This window comes from Protopterus annectens, chromosome 2.part0, assembly GCF_019279795.1.
Source record: "Protopterus annectens isolate FY-2018-M chromosome 2.part0, PAN1.0, whole genome shotgun sequence".
Lineage (NCBI taxonomy): Eukaryota > Metazoa > Chordata > Ceratodontiformes > Protopteridae > Protopterus > Protopterus annectens.
This window is the reverse complement of record NC_056728.1, coordinates 1,859,301,699-1,859,328,808: the sequence shown is the minus strand read 5'-3', so window position 1 is coordinate 1,859,328,808 and position 27,110 is coordinate 1,859,301,699. Positions and strand designations below refer to the sequence as shown.

General features: G+C 43.6%; 1 protein-coding gene across 2 annotated transcripts in view; it reads left to right on the top strand.

Annotated features, from left to right (window-relative positions):
* CDC42 (cell division cycle 42) overlaps positions 1 to 27,110 on the top strand; it is a 648,190-nt gene that overhangs the window by 514,363 nt on the left and 106,717 nt on the right. For both annotated transcript variants that reach the window (XM_044061886.1, XM_044061887.1), the window contains exon 5: positions 25,107 to 25,304. In XM_044061886.1, coding sequence (XP_043917821.1) covers positions 25,107 to 25,304 — 198 coding nt within the window. The remainder of the gene's footprint in view (positions 1 to 25,106; positions 25,305 to 27,110) is intronic.

The window sequence follows — 27,110 nt, the reverse complement described above, 5'->3', positions numbered from 1 at the left end:
CAAAAGATAACATTCCTGGGTGCAAGCCTGAATGCAGCTGCCCAGATGGTTTTCCTCACGCCAGACAAAGGCAACTGACTATTTGCTTCAAACAGATGGCAACAAAAAACAGTTATCTGCAAGACAAATTCTGCAGGCTTTGGGGTTCATGGCATCCTGCATTCTACTGATTCCGTATGCAAGACTGCATATGAGGAAACTACAGTGGTACCTAAATATATCAACTGGACACAAGCTGATTTAAGTATATTTTCTGCACTTATTTAAGATTTAAGTGAGTAAATATTGTGCGTCTTGGATTCAGTAAATATTGTCTCTGAATCTTTGCAGTTTGTTCCCCCCCCCTCCCTGTTTCTTGTTGTGGTGATGTCCTTCATGGATGCATCTGCAGTCATAACAAATGGGTTGTCCTGTCGTCAGGCAGCCCTTCGGTCGGCCGGATTCCAAAGTCTGGGTCCGGCTTCGGCTGATGTCGCACTTCACCCGACGTCATCTCTGCTGGTCTTCGGGTATAAAGGCGACGCCATTTTCCTCAGTCTTTCTTGCCGCGTGGCGCCCGAAGCAGAAGCTGTTCGCAAGTGCCGGTCGGTCAGATCCAGAGATTACTACTTCCGAATACTACTTCGAAGACTTCTAAAAAGTTAAGTACCCCGTTGGGGACTCTTTCTTGCCTCAGCCGATGTCAGAAAAAGTCAATAACTGTTTAACTTGTGGGAAACAAATACCTCATAAAGATTTCCACTCTTATTGCCTGCCTTGCTTAGGCCCAGACCACGACGTAGCAGCCTGTTCGGCCTGTGCTTCCTTCAACCGACGAACGCTTAGACGTCGGTCGGAGTTTGCTGAACAGTTTTTCGGCTCAGATTTTGCGTACATTATGCCGTCGGATTCTCCGACTTCCAAAATTGTTAAACGCAAAGAAAAAGACAGACACTCGCGGTCCGCGGTTTCGGCCGAAACCACGGTTAAGCAAGCCGCGAGTGTCTCGGTTTCGGCCGAAACCGAAAATAGTCAATCTTCAGCCGAATCCATGACTACTACTGAGGTTCCTGCTACCTTACCTGAATCTGCCTCAGAAATTTTGCCTACAACTGTGGTTCCTAGTGATTTATCAGACACCATCCCTTTGGATGTCTCTACCCCAGCACGTGGTGCTGCTAGGCCTCCTGCAGCCATGTCTATTAAGGCCTTTGCCAGGGCTAAAGCAGCCAAATCTGCTAAATCAGTGCCTGTTAAACCCCCCTCACACAGGCCCACTTCTAGTTCACAAATGCTTACTCTGGCAGAAGATTTAATATCTTTAATTAGGGGATCCCAATCTCACCCAGACAGGGCCTCTCAGCCCCCAGAAAAGAGACCTAGAGCAGAGCCCCCCGAGCCAGTGTCCTCTGATTCTGCGGAAGACTCAGACATTACAGACCAGCCAGAGGCTCCTTTTTCCAATTATGAAGATTCCGATGCTGAAGAATTCATTCCAGCTGCCTCTCCACCAGAGGAATTTTCCTTTGGGGAAACCTTACATGCCATGAGAGAACAATTCCAATGGCAGGGACAAGATTTCTCAGATTCAAGAAAAAGGCTTAGGACTTTTCTGCACTTACCACAACATAGGCCCTTAGCTATACCTCCTGTTCTGTCTGTTGTGGACGATGCATTTAATGATGTCTGCACTGCTCCTGATTCCTTACCTCCAGCCCCTGCCAAACCAGATAGATTTTACAGGGTGCCAGACACTCATCACCACCTATACAAGGCCCCACTTGCAGACCCCGAAACTATATCCCAGGGGCCTAAGGCAGTAGCCTCGACCACAGCAAAGAACCCTATCCCCTCTGAAAGGGAATCCAGGTCCTTAGAGAGATGGGGAAAAAAGTTTACACCTCTGCTACTCTCTCAGCTAGAGCTTTAAACTGTCAGTTTCACATGATACAATACCAAGAGTTTATGCTTGATCAGTTAACTCAAAAACTGTCCTCTGATGAATCTTTAGATAAGAAATATGTATTAGAAATGGTGAATAACATCCAACAGGTTAGTAACCATTCCTTAAAATGTGGCTATGATGCACTGGAGGCTTCATTTAGATCAGCCATGACTGGCACAGTGATAAGAAGGCATGCATGGTTGAAAGAACAGGTCTTACCGGATCATGTTAAAGCAAAGCTATTAGATGCTCCTATGGATAAGGCCAGTCTATTTGGGAACCTGCCCAGCAGGTAATGAAGAAAATGGAAGAAAAGGCAAAATCTGTACAAACAGTTAAAGATTTCTTACAGGTTCAGCCCCAAGGTTTAGCAGGAACTGGCCTGCCAAAATTGGTCCTTTCCTGACTCCACAAGATCCCAAAGGGGCAGGAATAGGCGCTCTAGGGGCAGAAATCAATCCAGAGGAGGTGCCTACAGAGGAAGACAGTGGCAAGGCAATAACCGAGGCACAGACACAACCACTGCCACTGCAACAGGACAATCACAGTGACTTGGCTCTGACTCCGCCTACCAGGGAGCAAATAGCAGCACCATTAGGCGGAAAGTTAGCCTTATTCTCGAAAAATTGGCACTATATCACAAAAGACAAGTGGATTTTGCAAACCGTAGACCAAGGCTACCGGTTCCACTTCCACACCTTACCAGTAAAAAGAGGAATGCCAAACCTGCCTCCAAATAAAAAAAAAGAAGCTCTGCAGCAGATAGCGGAATTAACCAAGATGAGAGCTGTGGAAAGAGTACCAATAACAGAACAGGGCAAATGATTCTACTCCAGACTCTTCCTAGTGCCAAGAAAAGAGAAAAACTGGAGACCTATTCTCGACCTGTCCATCTTAAACACATACATCATTGTCCCAAAATTCAAAATGCTGACCCTACAGCAACTTCTTCCCATGCTGGGCAAGGAGTGTTGGCTGGTAACTCTAGATCTCAAGGAGGCATACCTGCACGTCCCCATTCGACCAAATTGCAGAAGATACCTCAGATTTCTTGCAGGATCAGAGCATTATCAATTCTCAGCATTGCCCTTTGGCTTATCTACTGCGCCCAGAGTATTGACAAAATGCCTGGCATCAGTAATCGCTCACTGCAGAGTACAGGGAATCCAAATTTATCCATACCTGGACGACTGCCTGTTACAAGCGGACAACAAAAGCAAGCTGACAACAGATTTACAAAGGGTCATTTACTTGCTACAAGCCCTGGGATACACAGTCAATTTACAAAAGTCAAGGCTGATACCATCCCAAACAAGAACATTCTTGGGCGCGGAATTGGACACAGTAAAACAAATGGCATTCCTAACTGCAGAAAAACAGAAAGAACTCCCTCTTTACTTCTTGGCATTAACAAAGCAGAACAAACTAACAGCAAGAAAAGTTCTGCAGGCCTTGGGCTTCATGGCATCATGCATAATATTGGTCCCACATGCCAGACTGCATATGAGAAAGCTACAGTGGTACCTAAAGAATTTATGGTCTCAACACAGGCACAGCTTAGAAACAGAAATACCACTAATCCCATGCCTAAAACAGGAGTTCCTATGGTGGGCTCAAGCATGCCAATCAAACCCAGGCCTACCCTTCCACAACTTTCGAGCAAGCCAAACCATCACAACGGACGCCTCAGACCTAGGATGGGGGGCGCACATGCTGGACAAATGCGTACAAGGACTGTGGACTCAGGACCAGCTGCACCTGCACATAAACCAAAAAGAAATGCTGGCAGTAAAGCTGGCAATCCAAAAATTCAGACCATTCCTCAAAGAAGGCCATTTGATGATAAGGACAGACAACACAACAGTCATGTGGTACATCAACAAACAGGGAGGCAGTCATTCATACCCCCTATGCAGAATGACTTTGGACCTTTGGAATCTGGCTCTCAGCTACAACATCCAGTTACAGGCAATATTTGTACCGGGAAAAGAGAACACCCTAGCAGACATTTTAAGCAGAACCACCTCGGATGCTACACCCGGACATCTTCAAGACCATCACAAAGAAATGGGGAATGCCACAAATAGATCTATTCGCCTCCCCACTCAATCACCAGCTCAAAAAATTCTGCACAAGGACATTCCACCCACTTGCATGGAAGGTGGACTCTCTATCCTTCAGCTGGAAAGGCCTGACAGCATATGCATTTCCACCTCTTCCCTTGATGCACAAGGTACTACTGAAAATCAAAAAGAGGAACGTCCAAGGATAATCCTGATAGCTCCGAACTGGCCAAGACAACACTGGTACCCATTGCTGAGGAGCATGTCTCGGGAGAAAATGTGGTCAATATCCCTGATGCCTTTGATGTTAACTCAGAACAACTACATCATGCATCCAAACCTAAAAACCTTGCAACTGACTGCCTGGAACATCACATAGCAGCAACTAACCCAGACCTTTCCCAAAGGGTTAAAGACATTATCCTTGAAGCCCGCAGACCTTCAACAAGAAGGAACTATGCAGGAAAATGGAAAAGGTTTGTCATTTGGAGTACTGAAAGAGGAAAAGATGTGTCAAACATAGATATTGCTAACATTCTGGAGTACTTGGCAGAGCTTCTACATACAGGCCTGTCCTATTCCTCCATCAAGATACATGCATCAGCTATTTCAGCAGGATACAGCTTTGATCCACCTGTCTTTTCACATCCTCTACTCAGGCAATTCCTCAGAGGGATCAAAAATGTAAAACCTCCTAGGAAACCACCATTACCAGCATGGGACTTGAACTTTGTGCTAGAAAAGTTGACACTCCCTCCGTTTGAACCAGCAGCAACAGCAGATCTACAACACCTGTCATGGAAAACTGCTTTCCTACTGGCAATTACCTCAGCAAGGAGAGTTTCGGAACTACAGGCCTTAATGGCAGTGCAACCCTTCCTAATCTTCCATCAAGATAGGGTGTCCATGAGAACTAATCCTACATTTATGCCTAAGGTGGTATCCAGAGTGTCTTTAAACCAGGCAATCCACCTACCTACCTTCTTTCCCAATCCACAAAACAGAGGGGAAAGAATGCTGCATACCTTGGATGTACATAGACAGTTGCGCTACTACTTGGACAGAACCAAAAGTAACAGAAAAACTGACCAGCTTTTAGTAGCTTATGCAACAGGAAGGGAAGGAAAAGCAATTTCCAAACAGACAATCTCCAAGTGGATAGGAAATTGCATAAGATTCTGTTACTCCTACCATGGAAAACCAATTCCACAGAACATAAGGCCTCATTCTACAAGGGCTACAGCCACTACCACAGCTTTCTTACGAGGAGTGGCAACCAAGGACATTATTGAGGCGGCTACTTGGACCTCCGTGCATACATTTGCCAAGCATTATAATTTACCTCTATACTCTAGATCCCGAGCAGGGTTTGCCACTGCTGTACTGCAAGGGATCCTAACTACACCATAATTTTTCTTCCTCCTCCCTAGTTTGGCTATGGTATTCTACCCATTTGTTATGACTGCAGATGCATCCATGAAGGACATAGTACAGTTTTGTACCTACCATAAATGTAGATGTCGAACTGGATAGCATCTGCAGTCAGGATTACCTCCCTCCTTCCCTCTGTGGTACTCCTAGGGTATTTACCCTCCTAATAGCTAGCTGGGGGTCTCTTATGGTGTATTTGTTTGTATATATGTACATACATGCTTATTTTTTGTGTTTGCCTTCTACTTTTTTGGAAACATTGGCATTTATCCAAAATTTAGCCTTCCAAGAGGGCAACTGGCATCTGGGGCAAGAAACACTGAGGAAAATGGCGTCGGCTGATGCCTTTATACCCGAAGACCAGCAGAGATGACGTCAGGTGAAGTGCAACATCAGCCGAAGCCGGACCCAGACTTTGGAATCCGGCCGACCGAAGGGCTGCCTGACGACAGGACAACCCATTTGTTATGACTGCAGATGCTATCCAGTTCGGACATCTACATTTATGGTAGGTACAAAACTGTACTTTAATCTTGGTGGCTTTGGAATTGCCCGCCCTTGCTGTCTATCTCTTTTTGCACACTCTTCCTGGACCCATCTCATTCGCTCACTCAAATGAGTACAGTGAGATCATATTTTGATTTTGGATACTCTTACCAGTCCCATCTCCTCTGCGGTGTACAGAGAAAGCACTTGGGAAGGGCATTCCCCTATAGTATCTTAATCTGCTCTGTTTCTTCCATCTCAAAAAAAAAAATTGCACTTAATCTGCCTTACTGTATTTGTTTCTTCCTACTTTATTACCTTATTTTGCTTTTGCCTCTTTTAAAAGTACTCAAATTTATTCTGCCTTTATTTACTGCTTGTTAGTAGCCTGATTAAATTGTAACTGTTATTCTAAGGCCCTTGGTTTAAGCACTTGGGCTTCAAACCAGAAGGTTTGTGGTCTGCACTGTTGTGGCAGGACAGGTAGCGTACATCCTTCTAAGTTGGGAACTACTGATTGAAGGCTCGGTGTCTGTTCTAAAAGTGTATTAGTTCTAGGTTAAGGACTTGGGCTTCAGGCCAGTTATTTTACATTAAAAAGGTTTGTGGTCTGCACTCTTGTGGGAGGAGAGGCTAGACTCTGCCCTTCTGAGCTGGGAATTTCTGGTTAAAGGCTTATTGCGCATGCTTTCTTGAACCGTTTCTTTCTGAAATCTGTACGCCTTGTTTGCTGTAGCATAGACTAGATTCAGGCCGGCTGGATCTAGCTTTGTTTGTATGAATTGTGCACTGACCCAGGCTGTCTTTTTTGGCGAAGGTTTCTCTGTACCCTAGTGGCAAGACTGTGCAGTTAGAACTTGTCTGATTGAAGACTGCTGGAACAGGGCTTAGTTTTAAGCTTTTTAATTGGTTAATTGGGTAAAGTGTTTTGATTGTATCTGCTCTATTTTCTGGGGGGGGGAAATATATATATAAATACTTGTTTTTCACCTTTCTGAACTAGTATAGTCCAGTTTTCATGTTATTGCTGAATCCAGGGTTGTTACAAGTTTGTGTTGCCATACCTTACTTGGATAGAAGGAAGTTTCTCTGTTCACTTGTGAGAGAGGGGAGCTTTGAGCAGGCTATCTGTCCCTGGAGGAGTGGTTTCAGCCCAGAAGTTAGTAGTTTATTGGCCATTTTGGGCTAATTTCTATCTTTCACTTCCCTGCTATAAAAACCTAATTTGCACAGTTTTTACGCTTGTATTCTGCTCAGCAAGTGCCTTCCAGGTGTTCTGCAGAGTCTACAGCAGCAGAGACAAGAGTGACTTTGGAGTGATTAAGAATCACTTTTCTGCTTTTCTTGCTGTCTTAACTAATTCTGCCTAAAACACCAGTTTTTTTAGCGAATCTGTGATTTAAAAAGTTTATTGTATACAACTCCGCACAGCTCCTCGTGGTGTCCTGCAGAGTGATACAGGCAACAGAGAGACCCAAGAGAGAGTTTTCCAGATTTAAGTATTGTTTTCTCTTTTTTTTTGCTCTGACTGCCTTTTCCCGCCTAAAATTGAATTTCTAACTGATCTGTGCTTTAAAAAGTTTAAATTGCATTTGCCTTCTGCTTTTTACAGTTTTTGCACTTGTTTTATATCAATTTAAGTCGTTTTTGTATTGTATAACTGTTGTAGGCTACACACTAAAGTGCGCTAGCCTGTTTATAGCATTTACAGTGTTTTCTTTGTGTTTTTCTGCTGTTTCCTGAAAAAAACAAAAAAAATTCTCTTCCCGCCTTTGCTGAACTGATTAATCCAGATTTCAGGTTTTGCTGAATTCCGGACTGTGGTATAGTTTCCTGTGTTGCCCATAATCCTTACTTGGATAGGAGGAAGCTTCTCTGTTCACCAGTGAGAGTGGGGAGCTTTGAGCAGCCTATCTGTCCCTGGAGGAGTGGTCTCGGCCCTGAAACTAGTAGCTTATTGGCCGCTCTGGGTCAATTCCTATCTCTTTCAGTTTCCCTGCTTTAGAACCCGCATTTGTGCGGTTTTGCAAGATTTTGCACATAGCGCAGCATCGGGCAGCTCTGCTGAAACTGGTTTAAACTATTCCCGGCTCCACAAAGTCTGCTCTTCACTTTTTCCCTTCGAACTTTTCTAAATCTCAGAGTAAGCACTCTATTTTCATTCTAAAGCCCTGCAGTTGCTCGTATAAGTAATCTTATAGTAAGCACTAATAAACTAAAGCACTACGCCCTCGTATACTCCCTTTAAGTACTTGGCTCCCTATTGGTCCTTTTTGATAAGTCAAAAAGTAGTTCCTTATACTATTCTGGCATGTCCAAAAGTCCGTTTCAGGTTTACTCTCCAGTCCACCTGGTGAATCTGGGAATCTTGAGGCAATGTTACAACTGCCTTATGTACACAGACCACCCTCTCCTCCTCCCAACAAGCTCAAGTATATGTGAGAGATGTAACTATATAGCCAAACTGGAGGCTGAGCTCTCTCAACCCAATACTGGCGCAGTCAATCAGGAGAAGGTAACCACACACACCACAAATCCAATCTCGCATAGACCTATCACAACAGAAAACCAAACACATAAACACACAAAAACATACTCGGAGGCTCTAAATAAAAATCTGCCCAAGCAGCAGAGACCTCCAAAGCAGACATCCAAGCAACCGCTACCCCACAACAATACCCACGTATCACATAGTTCAGTCAGTATGCCACACAGTCACAGCCCTTAAGGCTAAACAACACACCTAATACACTTGTAATAGGTGACTCTGTTGTCAGACACACTGACGTCCCACTCACCAGGCTGAACAAGATCATCACTGTAAGCTGCCTGTCTGGTGCCAGGATCTGCCACATAACACAGGCACTTGGGTCACTCCAAAGCAAGTACAAATATGACTCATTGTCCATGCTGGTGTGAATGACCTGAGACGTACCTCCCTGGACTACATGAAGAGACATAGAGGAGCTCTCTGATCATGTAGCCCAGGCCGGTATGACCCTGAACTTGAGTAGCATCTTACCCTCACCAAGAATGATGCCGCAGTATAAAGACAAAATGATCAATTTTAACAGTTGGCTAAAGTATTGGTGTCATTCAAAGGGGATCCAGTGTCTGTCAGCCTGGGATGACATGCTCGACAAGCCACGTTGCTTCACTAGGGACGGCTTGCACCTGTCAACCCTGGGCTTTCGAATACTGGCTAAGGCTCTTGCCACCCCTATAGTGCCTTTTTTAGGCAAGACTCAAAAGACAAACCCACCTCCATAGACAACACAAAGAAAAAAGAAACTAAGGGTAATGCTGCTCAACGCCAGAAGTCTAAACCTCAAGATGCACGCACTTGAGGCTCTCCTCAGTATGGAGAATATCGGTATCTGTGCAGTAACAGAAACCTGGTTCAAAGCTTCCGAGAGCACCCCAGCACTACCAGGTTATACCTCATACCATGCCTTTCGGCCCCAAAACTCGACCGAACCACAAAAGGAGGGGGAGTATCCATATTCATCAGATACCCACGCCTCCAGGTTAGTGGCACTGCATGAAGCATCGGAGACCATCCATGTGCTACTAACAATGGGCAAAACTGCCTTTCAATTAGTAGCCTGCTACAGACCACCCTCCCAAACTCAGGAACCCCACTCTGCTTTCCTGAGAACACTGGAGAATATGAAGGTCTCTCCAAACACCATTTATATTAGATGACTTCAACTACCCAAATATAGACTGGGAGCACTACTCAAGCCCCAACACCCTCGCCCAACGGTTCCTAGAATTTATAAACTCAAATGCTATGGAACAACTGGTCACCACTCCCACAAGAGGGGAAAACATATTGGACCTGATCATCACCAACATGGGGACCCTATGTTCCATACCAGAGGTATACCCCTCATTGGTAAGATCTGACCATAAATGAATCTCATTGGACATCCATATCCCATCCCCACCCCAGCTAAGGAATCCACGGTGAACTTCTCAAAAGCAAACTTCACACTTCTCAAAACCGAGGTGGAATCCTTCAAAGCCCCCGGACCATTGGAAAATATGGCCCAAACCGCAGAATCCTTTACAAACACTTTCTATGGACACCTACAGGAATGCATGGATCGTGCTATCCCAAATAAAACCAAGACTCATTCCTCCAAAGGCAGGAGACCTGTCTGGTGGACCCCAGCCATAAATAAGCTATACAACAGGAGGAGGAAGCTACTACATGATAGAGCAAAATCCCAAAAAGGGAAGGCATCTCTGATCAGTACTAGCAAGAAACTACGATCCCTCATAAAATCATCTAAGGCCAGCTTCGAAAGAAAAATTGCACTATGCTAAAGATAATCACAAGGCCTTCTTTAGTTGTCAGGAACCTGGGTGGCAACTCCCAGATATGAGTTGGTTCAAAATGACAAATACACTGAACCCACAGACATTGCCAACATCCTGGCAGACAGGTTCAGTGCAAACCCCCCCCCCCCCAAAAGAGCAAATGTCTATCCCAACAGAGTGTAGCCTCCCTGACATCACAGATGCACAGGTGAGAGCTGCCCTCTCCAAAGCATAAAACACAGCATAAGTGGGACCGGCAGTGTCCCGGGCTGCGTCTTGCATGAACTCCAAGAAGAACTGAACCCTCACATAGTCACTGTTCAATCTCAGCCTTAATACAGGATATGTACCCAAGGAATGGCGTACAGCAACAGTGGTCCCACTCCACAAAGGTGGTGCCACAACGGATCCTGGAAACTATCGCCCTGTAAGCCTGACTAGCCTGGTCTGCAAAGCTATGGAGTGTATAATCATGAAACTCATAAACAAAGACGTTTGGAACCTCCAAACACTGGATCCAACCCAAATCAGCTTTAAGGGCAGATCTTGCCTCTTGAACCTGGTCGACTTCTTTGAAACAGTCACCAAGGCCATAGATGAAGGGAAGGTAGTCCACACAGCCTACCTGGACCTCACAAAAGCCTTCGACACAATACGCCACTCTGGCATCATAAATAAGCTCACCAGCTTAAATATCAACCCCTATGTCACAAGATGGGTTGCAAACTGGCTCAGGGATAGAATGCACATGGTCAGAATTGCAGGTGCCATGTCTGACTCTAAACCAGTTACAAGTGGCGTCCCACAAGGCTCAGTCCTGGGACCTCTCTTGTTCGGTATATATTTCTCTGAGGTACAAGCTAACATGGGAGGACTATGACTGACCAAGTTTGCAGATGACTGCAAACTATAATCGACTCGCCGACTGACACAAGCATCCTCCAAAAGGGTCTTGCAGAGACTGATAACTGGTGCCAGAGCAATGGCCTAAAGCTAAATGCCAAAAAGTGCAAAGTCATCCCCTTTGGGGAAAACAAAGTGCCCACAAATTACCACATAGGTGGTAATCCATTAAGTACGGAAGAAGTAATTAGGGATTTGGGGACCCAAGTAGATAGCAATCTCTCCTTTTGGCAATCACGTTGCCAAAGTGGTTAGAAAGACCTTCTATATAGCCCACCTTATCACGAAAGGGTTCACATCTAGATCGAGAGGTCATTGTGCCCCTCTACTCATCAGGCCCATAATTGAATACAATGCCCCATTTGGGATGTACCTTACCCGACAACCTGCAGCAACTGGAAAGACCCCAAAAGTACCTCACCAAGAGGATCAAGGGACTCAAACAGATGCCCTACGCAGTTAGGCTAAAGAAACTCCAGCTCTACTCAGTTGCTTACCGCCTACTCAGAGACGATCTGTGCCTGACGTATAAAGCGATGTCCAACCCAGAATTAATGCACATGCTCCACCTCAGGAAATCCAAATCCCTTAGAGCTACACGCTCCAGGGACTTAAACCTCAGCACAGAAATAAATAGGACATGCTGGAGGGACAGATTCATATCCCAGAGGCTCCCCTCACTCTGGAAGAAAATCCCAATCCATGTTAGGCAGAGTCCCTCAATGACCCTCTTCAAGAGAAATCTTGACGAGTGGCTGGGAGATCGTAGGTTTACCCCTGGAATCTCTTCTGTGTCCCTACTAGAGGCACAGTAAACTAACGTCAAAAGGGCCATCTTCTGTGACCTATACAGAGGCACAGTCAACTAATCTAAAAGGGTGGCGAAAGCCAAACACACTCTGGCTAGGCTTATAAATGCCCTAGGGCAGATAGCCTAGTATCAACCTATGCAAAGTTTATGGAGTCAACATTGTCAGTCTGGAAACAATGATTCCTCTCATTCCCTGCCTGCAACAGGAGTTTCTTTGGTGAGCAGAGACATGTCACCAAAACATGGGACAGTCCTTCACTGTACCCCCTGCCAGCCAGACCTTAACTACAGACTCATCGGACTATGCATGGTGGGCCCACATGGCAGGCAGATGCATTCAGGGCATATGGACCCCAAAACAAATGCATCTGCATATCAACCAAAAAGAGATGTTAGCAGTTCAAAATGCCCTGACAGCCTTCAAGGACTTAATTCATCCAGGAAAATTACTGATAAAGACAGACAACACCACGGTTATGTGGTACATAAACAAGCAGGGAGGCACACACTCATACCCCCTTTGCAGACTAGCCATGGCATTGTGGGACACAGCCTTGACTTACCAAGTACATCTTCAACACAGAGCCATGGATCTTTTCTCACCCTTTGCTAAAACAGCATCTTAGAGGGGCCAAAAATTTAAGGCCGCCCAGATCATCACCAATTCCTGCATGGGACCTCAATTTTGTATTGGGGAAAAGCTCACCCTGCCTCAATTTGAACCAGCTGCTACTGCAGATATAAAGTTTTTATCATGGAAAACAGCTTTGCTCCTGGAGTTACTTCAAGAAGGGTTTCAGAGCTACAGGCCCGCATGGTTGTGGAGCCTTTTATCATACTTTACACACAGGGTGTTCCTCAGGACCAATCCTTCCTTTATGCCCAAGATGGTTTCCAGTGTGGCTCTTAACCAAACTATTCATCTGCCAACTTTTTATCCAAATCCGCAGAACAAGGGGGAGCGGATTCTGCATTCCTTGGATGTACACAGACAACTAAGATTTTACTTGAGCAGGACTAAAGCTCTTAGAAAAACTGACCAGCTACTGGTGGCATTTGCTGCAGGATCAGAGGGAAAGGCCATTTCAAAGCAGACTATTTCAAAGTGGATAAGCCACTGCATTTGTTTCTGCTACTTACATCATGGTAAACCAGTGCCCAAGGACATTAGGTCTCATTCCACCAGGGCTGCAGCTACATCAGCAGCTTTTCTCAGAGGAGTACCAACCAAAGACATTCTAGAAGCTGCTACAGTTAATACTTTTACAAAGCATTATCATTTGTCTCTCTTCTCTAAGACCAGGGCGGGCTTTGCCACTGCAGTTCTGCAGGGCCTTATGGCAGCCCCTAATGCTGTCTAGCTCCAGCCTCCCATCCACAGCTTTGGGATTCTACCCAAATGTAATGACTGCAACAGTGAAACAAGAAGAACATAGTACAGTTGTGTACACTCTATATAAATGTAGATGTTGGTGTATTTAGTGTTGCAGTCCAGGTTTACCCGCCCGCCATCCCCATTTTTATTCTGGAGTCTCTTTCCTTCACTATATTCTACAGCCTTTGTGGTGTATTTGCTTTTAGATGAAGGTAAAGTTTGTTGCATGTATATATAGTTTATATATATTTTTGCTCCCCATTTGGGGGGCACCTGACATCTGGGGCAAGAAAAACTGAAGAAAATGGCGTCTGCTGCCTGCCTTATACCCCTAATGACCTGACGTCATGGAAGAAGAGACAGCAGCAGACACAGGGCCCAACACTTTGGAGTTCAGGCTGACTGAGGGCAACCTGCCAGATTACCCAAATGTAATGACTGCAACAGTGAATACACTAACATCTGCATTTATGGTAAGTGTACACAACTGTACATTTTGATTTTTTGGAGGCCTCCTGCAGGGCCGCAGTTACTGGATCTGTGATTAGAAGGCATGCCTCGCTCAAGGAGCAAAATCTGCCTGATCATGTTAAAGCTAAATTGTTGGATGCACCTTTACAGCATGGTACTCTGGTAATAAGGCAGAAGAGGTTTTAAAGAAACAAGGCTAAGTCTATGCAAACTGTAAAAGACTCCTTACAAGTACAGCCACCAAGATTCAGTAGACACTGGTCTACAAAAAATTGGTCATTTCCTGTGTCCGACAGAGCCTCTCTGGGCAAATCCAGGTGCTCAAAAGGCTCTAGATACCAATCAGGGTTCTTACAGGTCAAAGCAATGGGGTGCCTCTACCTCCAAATCTGGAGGAAACAAAGCACAACCCTACAGTAAATAGTCTCAATGACTACCCTCTGCCATCACCAAGCACTTATCTTTTGGCAGCACCCTTGGGGGGAAATTAGCACTTCATGCTCAAAATCGGCAGTTAACCTAGGACAAGTGGGTATTAAACATTAGTATCCCAGGGATACAGATTTCATTTCCATACTTTGCCAATTCCAAACGGTTGGCCAGATCTGCCACAAAATCAATGGGCAGAGGCACAAAAACAAGTTAATCCCCCATGCATATGGGGGCTATTCAACCAGTACCAGAACAGGAAAAAGGACAAGGGTTTTACTCGAGACTGTTCTGGTACCCAGAAAAGACCATGCCTGGCGCCCAATAATGGATTTAGCTATTTTGAACACATTCTTGGACATCCCAAAATTCAAAATGCTGACTTTGAAACAGCTTCTGCCCATGCTGGGCAAGAACGCTTGGCTAGTGACTAGACGTAAGAGGCATATCCCAATAAGGGAATCGTGCAGAAGATACCTCCGCTTCAAGGCTGGTTTTATGCATTACCAATTCTCTGCACTGCCCTTTGGCTTATCTACTGCGCCCAGGATCTTTACAAAGTGCATGGCGCCAGTAATTGCATTTCGCAGACAAAGAAGCATGCACATCTATCCTTACTTTGACGACTGTCTCATTCAAGCAGAAAACAAGGACATTCTTCAACATCTGGCATTTGTAAAAAGGCTTCTAACATGCTTACGGTACACAAACAAAACAAAATCACAACTGGTACCCTCTCAAAAGATTACATTCCTGGTGCAAGCTTGAATACAACTGCCCAGATGACTTACCTTACGCCAGGCAAACATAGGCGACTGACTATTTCAAACAGATGGCAACAAAAAAACAGTTGTCTGCAAGACAAATTCTGTAGGCTTTTGGGTTCATGGCATCCTGCATTCTACTAATTCCATATGCAAGACTGCATATGAAGAAACTACAGTGGTATCTAAAAAGTTTATGGAGTCAACATTGTCACAGTCTGGAAACAATGATTCCTCTCATTCCCTGTGTACAACAGGAGTTTATTTAGTGGGCAGAGACATGTCGCCAGAATATGGGATAGTCTTTCACTCTACTCCCTGACACCCAAACCCTAACTACAGACTCATCAGACTATGCTTGGGGGGCCCACCTGGCTGGGAGATGAATTCAGGGCATATGGAGCCCAAAACAAATGCATCTGCATATCAACCAGAAAGAGATGTTAGCTGTTCAGAATGCCCTGACAGCCTTCAAGGACTTCATCCGGTTACTTCATCCGGGACAACTACTGATAGACTGACAATGCCACGGTTATGTGATACATAAACAAGCAGGGGGGATGCACATTCCTACCCCCTTTGCAGACTAGCCATGGCATTGTGGGATACAGCTTTGGCCTACCAAGTACATCTTCAGGCTCAATTCCTGCCAGGAAAACAAAATACTATGGCAGACCTAAGCAGAAATCTTATGGACCCTCACGAGTGGAAACTGGATCCACAATTCTTCCCGATAACAGAAATCGGGGAGTCCGGGCATAGATCTATTTGCCTCTCCCAGAATTATCAACTGGACATATTCTGCACATGGACTTATCACAGACAAGCATGGAAAGTGGATGCCCTATCCTTCAGTTGGAAAACCCCATCAGTCTACGCCTTTCCTTCTCTGCCTCTTCTACCCAAGGTCTTACTAAAGGTTAGACGGGGAAAAAAACAAAAATTATCCTAATTGCCCCGGACTGGCCTCGCCAGCACTGGTACCCAATTCTAAGGAATATGTCCTCTCCCTCCTTGGTACCTGCCTCATCTGCTGTCTCAGCAGAGCAATCAAATTCTGCACAATCCGCTCCAAACTCTGAACCTAGCAAGCATGGCTGATCATGTAATTATTCAAACACCTCTCAGTAAATCTGTGATGGATGTCATTTTGGAAGCCAGAAGGCCTAGTACTAGAAAATCTTATGCTGATAAATGGAAGAGTTTCTGTGCTTGAAACCAAGCACAAGGGACGGACACAGCAAAGCCAAATATTCCTTAGATTTTGCAATACTTGACTGAGATGCTTGACAAGGGCCTATCTTCTTCATCAGTAAAAATCCATGCCTCTGCCATATCGGCTCATTACAACACATAGCATCCCATCTTTTCTCATCCTCTGCTAAAACAGCATCTTAGATGGGCCACAAATCAGAGACCTCCAGAAGATCACCAACTCCTGCATGGGACCTCAATTATGTTTTGGAAAAGCTCACCCTGCCTCCATTTGAACCAGCAGTCACCCTGCCTCCATTTGAACCAGCAGCTACTGCGGATATAAAGTTTTTATCTTGGAAAACAGCTTTCCTTCCATCAATCACTTCAGAAAGAAGGGTTTCAGAACTACAGTCCCTCGTGGCTGTGGAGACTTATTACGTTTTACCCGGACAGGGTGTCCCTCAGGACCAATCCTTCCTTTATGCCTAAGGTGGTATACTGTGTGGCTCAACCAAACTATTCACCTGCCAACCTTTTACCCAAATCCACAGAACAAGGGGGAGAGGATTCTGCATTTCTTGGACGTACACAGACAACACAGATTCTACTTAAACAGGACCAAATCTCTGAAAGTCTGAGCAGCTACTGGTGGCATTTGCTGCAGGATTAGAGGGAAAGGCCATCTCAAAGTCCAGGGCAGGCTTTGCCACTGCAGATGTTCATCGTGTTTCACTGTTGTAGTCATTACTCTTGGGTTATCCTGCTGGCAGGCTACCCGCAGTCGGCCTGAATTCCAAAGTCTTGGTCTGGCGTCTGTTGCTGTCGCTGACATCAGTGCGCCAGGGGTATAAAAGATGCAGCTGATGCCATTTTCTTCAGTTTTTCTTGCAGCGAGGTGCCCCAAGCAGAAGCAGTTCGCAAGTGCCGGTCTGCCTACTCCTGAGATTTTTGTGTTCGAATTTCAGATCCGAAGTCTTCATTTAAAGCTGGTACCCGCTAGTAACTTTTTCTTGCTCCAGACCGATGTCAGTTAATTGTATTTCTTGTGGGAAGCAAATACCTCATAAGGACTTAAATTCTTATTGTATTCCTTGCCTAGGCCCTGATCATGACGTTGCTAATTGCAGGTTTTGTGCTGGATTTAACCAACGCACTAAGCGTCTGTACGATTTTGCGAGACTGCATATGAGGAAACTTCAGTGGTACCTAAAAAGCTTTATGAAGCCAACATTGTCACAGCCTGGAAACAATGATTCCTCTCATTCCCTGCCTACAACAGGAGTTTCTTTGGTGGGCAGAGACATGTCACCAAAACAAGGGACTGTCATTTACTCTACCCCCTGCCACCCAAACCCTAACTGCAGACGCATCAGACTATACTTGGGAGGCCCACCTGGCAGGGAGATGCATTCAGGGCAAACGTAGCCCAAAACAAATACATCTACATATCAACCAGAAAGAAATGCTAGCTGTTCAGAATGCTCTGACGGCCTTCGACTTACTTCATCCAGGACAACGTCTAACAGACGGACAGCACCACAGTTGTGTGGTACATAAGCAGGGGGGGGATACTCATTCCTACCCCCTTTGCAGACTAGCCATGGCTTTGTGGAACAGCCTTGACTTACCAAATACATCTTCAAGCTCAATTCCTGCCAGGAAAGCAAAATACTCTGGCAGACGACCTAAGCAGAAATCTTATGGACATGCACGAATGGAAACCGAATCCACAAATCTTCAACATGTTAACACAGAAATGGGGAAGCCCAGACACAGTTTTGGGGAGAGGCAAATAGATCTGTCAGTTGGACAAATTCTGCACAAGAACTCATCACAAAAAAACATGGAAATTGGATGCTGTATCCTTCAGCTGGAAAAAACTATCAGTCTATGCCTTTCTCCCTCTGCCTCTACTCTCCAAGGTCTTACTAAGTCGGACAGGAAAATTCAAAAATGATTCTAATTGTTCCGAACTGGCGCCTCAAACACTGGTGCCTGCTTCTAAGGAACGTCGCACCTTCCTCCGTTGTACTTGCCTCAAATACCACACCTGTTGTCTCAGCAGAACTATCAAATTCTGCACACTCTGCTCCAAACTCTGAATCTTGCAGCATGGCTAATCAACTACTTTTAACAACCACATCTCTCAGTAAACCTGTGATGGATGTCATTTTGGAAGCCAGAAGGCCTAGTACTAGAAAATCTTATGCTGATAAATGGAAGAGATTCTGTGCTTTGAACCAAGCACAAGAAATAGACACAGTAAAGCGCAATATTCCTCAGATTTTCCAATACTTAACTGAGATGCTTGACAAGGGCCTATCTTTTTTCTTCAATAAAAATCCATGCCTCTGCCATCTCAGCTCATTACAACACAGAGCCTCCCCTGTTTTCTCATCACCTGCTAAAACAGTACCTCAGAGGGGCCAAAAATGTAAGGCCTCCCAGGAGAGCACCAACTCCTGCATGGGACCTCAATTTTGTGCTGGAAAAACTCACCCTGCCTCCTTTTGAACCAGCAGCTACTGCGGATATAAAATTTCTTTCTTTGAAGACAGCTTTTCTTTTGGCAGTCACTTCAACTAGAAGGGTTTCAGAACTACAGGCTCTCATGGCAGTGGAGCCTTTCATTATCTTTTACCCAGACAGGGTAGCCCTCAGGACAAATCCTTCTTTATGCCTAAGGTGGTATCCAGTGTAGCTCTTAACCAGACCATTCACCTGCCAACTTTTTTCCCAAATCTGCAGAACAAGGAGGAGCGGATTCTGCATTCATCAGATGTACACAGACAACTAAGATTCTACTTTAACAGGACAAAATCTCTAAGAAAGTCTGAGGAACTACTGGTAGCATTTGCTGCAGGGGCAGAGGGGAAGGCTATGTAAATGCAGACTATTTCTAAATGGATAAGCCATTGCATTAGTTTCTGCTTCTTGCACCATGGTAAACCTGTGCCCAAGGGGGTTAGATCCCATTCCATCAGGGCTGCCTCTACTTCAGCAGCTTTTCTCAGAGGGGTCCCTATCAGAGACATTCTAGAAGCTGCTACTTGGGAGCTCATTTCATGCGTTCACAAAGCATTATTTACCTCTCTTCTCTAAATCCAGGGCAGGCTTTGCCACTGCAGTCCTGTAGGGACTTATAGCTGCTCCTAATGCATTCGATCCTCCCTTCCATAGCTTTGGGGTTCTACCCAAATGTAATGACTGCAACAGTGAAACACGAAGAACATAGTACAGTTGTGTACACTTAGCATAAATGTAGATGTTTGAGTGTATTCACTGTTGCGGTCCGGATTACCCACCCGCCAGCCCCTTTTCTATACCTTTTCTTTCTTACACCACAAAGGCTTTCAAAAGCAAATTTTGTTTCTAAAGTGCACTTATATATTTAGTTTATATATATATATATATATATATATATATATATGTATGTATGTGTGTGTGTGTGTGTGTGTGTGTGTGTGTATATATATATATATATAATTTTTTTTTTTGCTCCCCGTTGGGGGGGGGCACCTGACATCTGGGGCAAAGGCAAGAAAAACTTTTTAAAATGGCATCTGCTGCATGCTTTATACCCCTGACTACCTGATGTCATGGAAGAGGAGACAGCAACAAATGCAGGACCCAAGACTTTATTCGGGCCGACTGAGGGCAACCTGCCAGCAGATTACCTCAATATAATGACTGCAACAGTGAATACATTCTAGCATCTACTTTTATGCTAAGTGTACACAACTGTACTTTGCATACTGCTAGTTTATTGACATTTGTGGTGGGAAACCATGTCAAAGGCTTTTGACATATCAAGGAATATAGAAGAAACGAGTAAGCCTTGTTTTTTGAGGAGGTTAACAGTGTTGGTGAAACTTAGAGCAGTATTTGTACTGTGTTTAGGTCTAAAGCTATGCTGAGAGTTGTATAGGTACACGGTAATAGATGAAGGCGGCAGCTCGTTTTAGGAAATCATTTAGGAGCTTGGCAGCAGGAGATGAGGGCTTTAATTTGGCTAAGAGCTTTTTAACGTGGCTAGTTTATATTAGTTTAATGGTGAAAGAGTTGTGTGGATTCAGTAGTGCTGGGAACTGTTAGGGGTGTGTTGGTATTGTGAGATATAATAGACTTTATAAAATGTGAATTAAGCTGGGCAACTAGGCTATCAGTACTGTTTGTGGTTGAGATGGGGTAGAGGACCTAATTTAGGAGATGCTTAATAACTTGGGCAAAATTTTTGTGTGAGCTCATGTTTTTGGGATGTGGTGAAACAGGACTTGGCAAGGCTGATTTTTTTTTTTGCTTAATTTCTTAGTTTTTGATGAGCAGTGAGGTCAGCTATATTTTTGGTACTTTGATAAGTTGACCAGGCTAAGTAGTAGTACGTTGTCCCTAGTTAGCCAATGAAGTTTAGTTTTGGTGCATATTTTCCTAATGGGAGCTAAGGTGTTGAGTTGAGGAAGGTGGTGTTAAAGTATTGAGCTGCAAGGTCCAGCTGTAGGGATTTTAGGGGTGTCCAGAGTGTTAGAGTGTAGAAGCCCCCCCCCCCCAATGGATGTGCTTATATATGTCGTCTTTGGGAGTGTGAATCTGTGTTCCAAGAATGGTTGGGGAATAATCACTTAGGGTGTCTGGAAGGCAGCCTGCTAGGAGAGCTAGGTTAAGTTTATTTCTCAATATCTAGTAAAGTATTGGCTTTTTGGAGCGTTTATCTGTGCAGCTGGTGGAGTTGGTGCTCTGAATAAAGTTAGAGGTAGATAACATTGGTGGCTTTGTTGGAGGAACAGGTTTGCCAGTCTAGGTTGAAATCGCCTAGGATTATAGTTTTTTGGTTGAAATGTGAAGATGCCCAACAGAGAAGGTTTTCTGTGCCAGATGGGTTATTTCGGGGGGGGGTAGGTATATGGCAATCATTCCCGTAAAACCATAAGTATTGAGTTGTAGGCATGTGGTCATTAACTCAGTTTGGTGGAAGGTCTGGTGGTGCTGAGGTGTACTAACTTGGAGTGTTGAAAAGTGATAGCAACTCCACACCCCCCACACTTTTTTAATCTGTCAAGTCTGATGATGTTTTTGCCTTTGGGTAAAATTTCTTCATATCTAAGTCAGGTCTCTGTTATGGCATTGTTGGGAGAATAGAGAGCAAGGGCAGCATGGAATTCCTGTAGTTTGATGCTTTTTAGATTGAAATTGATTAGTAGATCAGACCCGCTGTTTGAGTGGGAGGTTGCCTGAGTGGTTTATAAGGACTTGATTGTATGGGTTTTTTGTGTGTGTGGGAGTAGCTGGGGAGATGAGTGGATTAGCATTACGCCCAGGGTTAGGATGTATGAGATGTAGTGTAATCTGTGAAAGAGCAATGAGGTGTGTAAGTTTTTGTATGGCATTCTGGAATATTTATAAGAGGGGATGCTATGCAGATTTGTGTGGATGTATTTATAATAGTGTATTGTTAAATAGTTGAGGGGAAGTGGGTATGCTTCTATTGGGTTAGTTATTTGAAATAAGTGTGTGTTGGGGATTGATAATTTGTGTGGTAGAAGGTAGTTTTGTGTGCTAGGAGGAGTAACAGGCTAGAGCAAACATGGGGATTATGGAGTTGTGTACAGGATTCCTACATTGGGAAGGTGGAATGTAAAGGTGGTTATTGATAGAGGCCAAGAGATGTAGGACGGTATGTTGGGGAATGGATGGTGTGGGAGGGGAATGAGGGTGTGGAGAGAAGAGAGAGGATAATTTGCTGGAGGAGTGGTTAGAGGAAGTATTAAATTAAGGAAAGGGCGGCCTGGTGAGAATTGTGGTGGCGTAGGGTAGCGGGGAAAGCCTGAGCGTAGAGAGGGTGAACAGAGCAGGTTGAAACTGAGAAATGGAAGTAAAACTGTTCAAGAGAACACAGTGGGCAAAGGTAAGTTCCCAGACTTTTAGACCCCTCAGAACATACAAGTATCCAAGGTAAAGGCAGAATTGGTGCAGATTTTAAGAATTGAGCAGTATTGGTGAAGGTTTTTATTTTTTTCTTAAATAGGAGTAGCAAACTCTAAAGCCATAGTACAGTTAGGTGACTGTTGCTTGGAGGCTTTTAGATTTAAACCTAATACGTAGTTAAGGTTGCTGGGAGGGGGGGGCATGAAAGGTGAGCAGCTGTTGACCCTGGCAATGTATGCACAAGTTTAGTAGTACAATGTTAACGGTGAGATCACAGAATTGCATGGGTGATGTACAAATGGAAAGGTTTCACTTAATTAAGCAACCTGCATTAGTTGATGTACTACTATTGTAGTATTTCCTCTTGTTTGTAGGTCCAGTGGGAAGTAGATAACAGGGTGAATGATAGCAAGGCACGAGTTTTTGTAGTCACAAGGGAATCCCGGTTCAGGGTTGCGTCTGCAGATAATTTGAGTGCCTACCATGCTGAGGGGTATGGACAGTTGCTGAGCAAAGCTAAGGCTTTGGTACACTAACCAGATGTCTGGCTACCCTTGGCAGGGAATCCCCAGTGTAGTGAATACTGCAACTGTGAAGGGAAGGACATCTAGTGTTAGTGTACGACTTTACACAACTGTACTTTCCTCCTTTTGAAGACTACTTGGGTGATTTGAAGCTTCTTTTGTGGAAGGCAGTATTTTGGTGGCAGTTCAGCCAGCGGGGTCTGATTCACATACCCTCTGGTGCAAGGAACAAACTCTGTAGTCTTTACAAAATATATGAAAGGATTGCCGATCTTCAAGCAAAGTATCTCTAAATGGATATATACCAATGTTTTTTTCTGTCACAAATACTGTCTCATTCGGTTACCTGAAGATTAAGATCTTACTCCAGCAGGAGCACGGGTACCACTGTAGCCTTCATTAAGGAAATCTGAATTAGTAAATTCGAAAACTCCTTCGGTTACCCGAAAATGAGAGAAACAGAAAAAACCGCTACAGCAACTAAGCAGAATACCTCAGGAATCAGCCACAAAGACAAAATGAACTTTTTAGCACTTTCTTCCACTTTAATTTTACTTGGACTTCTTCAGAAAAACCAGGATGCCTCCCTACATCCGGCTTTATACTGTTTAAACAGGAAATGATGTTGCGTTGTATTGATTACAATCATGTTGCATTTTACAATGAAATAATCAATTGAAAACATTCATTCATGAATTAATAAAGTGTGTACACTATATATACATTTAATTAATTTAATTTATTTTTTAAAAAAGTTAGTTGATTTAAAACAATGCATGTTGGGTAATGTCTAGCATTTCCAAGTGCGAGGTGACATGTCTCAGGTGGTTTAAACCGAACAGCATTTCTCTGTTAGTGTCAACACACGGGAATAGGAATGTCACAAACTCACAGTGCAGATCGTTGGTTATATTGACTTTTCACGATAGATTTGGTGGATAGCTATGGGAGCCTAAGTACTATCGTGCACCATTGTATACAAACTTAGTCGCTTGGTTGGGAGGTAGTATTAAGTTATTAAATAAGCACGCAGAACGTTTCAAGTGTAAATTATTCTAAATATGAATCATTTGAAGTTTTGTAATGCATAGAAATATATAATACTATTTCATTGCATTGTTTTAAATCATCAACTAACTTTTTTAAAAAATAAATGTAATACAAGTTCCAAATTACACAGTTTGACATAGGAGTTTAAATAGATTTTAAAATTGTGTTTTAAAGACAATGGTTATAATATAACCATTAAATGTATATATAGTGTACACATTATTAATTCATGAATGAATGTTTTCAATTGATTATTTCATTGTAAAATGCAACATGATTGTAATCAATACAACGCAACATCATTTCCTGTTTAAACAGTATAAAGCCGGATGTAGGGAGGCATCCTGGTTTTTCTGAAGAAGTCCAAGTAAAATTAAAGTGGAAGAAAGTGCTAAAAAGTTCATTTTGTCTTTGTGGCTGATTCCTGAGGTATTCCGCTTAGTTGCTGTAGCGGTTTTTTCTAAATCTGAATTAGTACACTGGAAGAAGGGAGGGTTGTCATCTGTCTACACACTGCAGTTTAGACAGTCTATAACAAGGTTTACTGAGGAAGTCCAAAAGGACATAATGCTTTCCTTGTCCAGTCTGCCAGCCACTCAGAGGGTGGTTGAGGAAAGCTTAGGACATCATCCCTGAAGTTACGACTGAAACAGTTGTACAGAGAACATGGTAAAGCTAGTGTCATCATTTTGTCATAATTAGATGTTTGGGTTTAGTCACGGCTCCAGTCTTTTCCCCCATAATCTTTCTTTTTACAACCCACCAGTTGCCCTTTTTTATTTTTTATTGTTTTTTCAGTAAGTCGTATGAGCCCCAGCCTCTGATAGGCTACCAAGGAGCACGTACTGTACCTGTAGCTTTTTCTTTTTCCCCAGGCAGGCATCCTAGCCTTTCTCAGTTTGGGTTAAGAACCAAGAAGAGAATGGACTACCTCAGCTTTTGGTTCTGTAGAGGTGGTAAATGCAAGATCAGAGTAGCAGAGCAGCAGGCTCTGAAATCCTGGCCTGACTTTAGGACTCTGTGTATGGCAGAGATACCTACCGTCCAACATAGTTGACATTTTTTGTACTAAATTCCTAACACAGCTGCTGTTTGTGTGTGCTGCTTTCTGTGCCTAAATGGTAGCAGTTTTCAGTTTTTGCAGGATAGTTGTTCTTTGCATTTTTTGAGTGCATTGCCGCACTGCTGATACAGATCATTGCTTGGCATTTATGGGTATTTGTTTCACGCTTAAGTTGAGCTGTTTGTGTTCTTAGCATTTTCCTTGTGTGCTTACATAAACTTTGCCAGTATATGCCTGAAAAATGTTGCCAAGCATGGAAAAGGTAAATCAGCTTATGGAAGTTATTAGATGTAATTTGTTTTAGACTTAGAAAATAGTGTATGAGCAGAACAAAATTTTTAATTGTGGCAATTTCTTTCCTATTTAGTGGGTACCAGAGATCACACACCATTGTCCAAAGACTCCTTTTTTGCTAGTTGGGACTCAGATTGATCTGCGTGATGATCCCTCAACAATTGAAAAACTGGCCAAGAACAAACAGAAGCCCATCACTCCAGAGACTGCAGAGAAGCTGGCCAGAGACCTTAAGGCAGTAAAATATGTTGAATGCTCTGCTTTAACACAGGTGAGTATTTTGTAACTGAGGGAAAAAGTTGCGAGTCCTCTGTTAACCTGTTGCTTTGTGTATACACAAATGCATCAAGTGGGTGTGTAATTGTGTATCTTAATTTCTGTGTTGTATACATGTGTATCTGTATATGTACATATTTGTATATGTACATACAGAAGTGTTGGGTCTAATGATGCAGATGTGGTTTGACAGCAGGAAGCTTCTTGAGTTAACATATGCTTACGTTTACTGTCTGAACCACCTTTTCATTCTGTAGTTGATGTCCTCACTCTCAAGGAATTGCCCTTCTGAATTTTTTTGTTGTATTTTATTTACTGTCAGCTGACGTAGATAATCTAGCCTTTGTCCGTCTTGTACACCATGTCCATGAATGTGTTTGAGTGAGTGGAGAAGACAGTAGGTGATCCCTCAGAAATGGCTGTGCCTTCTGCTACTTGATGATGATCCTCTGTTTTGGTATGCCAGAATTTTTGTTTGTAATTATCCTTTTTTGGAGCAAGTTCTCTTTGGTTCTTTTGGAAAACCAATGTCCCATTTTAGTTTCTGTACCAGAGGCTGTTAATGTTTTATATTTAAGTGGCTTATGGTGTGTTTTATTCCTTCAAGCCTCGAACCCTTCATTTTGGAGGAAGAACACAAACATTTGACATCCTTGTTTTTGAGTTGCTGCTGCATTAGTTATTAGTGACAATGAGTAGTCCTTTTGGAGTTTGTGAATGTTGATTTGGTAGCTGTTGTAATAACGTAATTTCTTTTTTAAGGTAGGAATGTGGTCTAAATTCCATTTTAGACGTGTGTGGTGCTAGAGCCATTTATAGAGTCTGATGAATGGTTGCTTTTTGGACTCTGCTCTCTTGACTTTACATGGTCGTGACTTTTCACATTTTTTTCTGTTAGGATTGAGGAATTGTAATTAGTGCACTAGATGGATGTTGTGGGATCTGGGTGGGCTTTAACTCAAAGCGTTATGCAGGTGTAATTTTGAATGTTTCTTGATAGTGCTGCTGTTAATGTTTTAAAATAGGTGAGCATTTTCAGTTTTTATTGAGCAGATGTGTTATTTTGAGACACTGCAGTGGTCATGTTCTGGGGTTTCCCCCATAAGGACCTTCACATCACATTTCTTGCATAATGTTCTTTCATCTCCCTTCGTCAATCATGATTGAATTTGCCTAAAGTAGTAAAGCAGAATTCTGTTGCATCGCTATGCAGGACTAGCACCACTGCTACTTGCCTATATTGCCTTTAGCTGAAATGCAGTGGTGTGTGTGCGTCATATCCGCTACATACATGAGAAAGCATGACTTGCTGTTGGTAACTGTGTGGGTTGCTGACAGTGAAAACGGGGTATTTTACATAATACCAGTCAGGCGCTGGAGTAAAGAAGGTAGGGGATGTGGCATTTGCTAAATCTCAACCTTTCAAGTCTTGCATCCAGGCCAGCTTCCACACTTCAGGTGTTTGCAGCCTTTCCTTCCAGTAGAAAGTTTTCAGGTGGCTGTATAGAGGGGGATGGAAGAGTTGCTTCTCCAGCAATCCTTTGTGGATGGTGAGTCATGGGGTTCAAGCACCTCATCCCTTTTGATCAAATAGGAAGCTGCCCCGCTAGCATGCGGTGGGCTTGAGTTTACCTTGCAACATGTCTTTTATAAAGCTTAATACTTCAACAGCTTCTCTATTTTCACAGAAGTTTAGCTTCACTACTAAGATTTGAGACTGGTTAGACCCTGAGACACTTATAGTGCTGGATAGCAGAATGTGCTTTTGCTGCAAGTGGAGCAATTGCAAAGCTCTGTATGA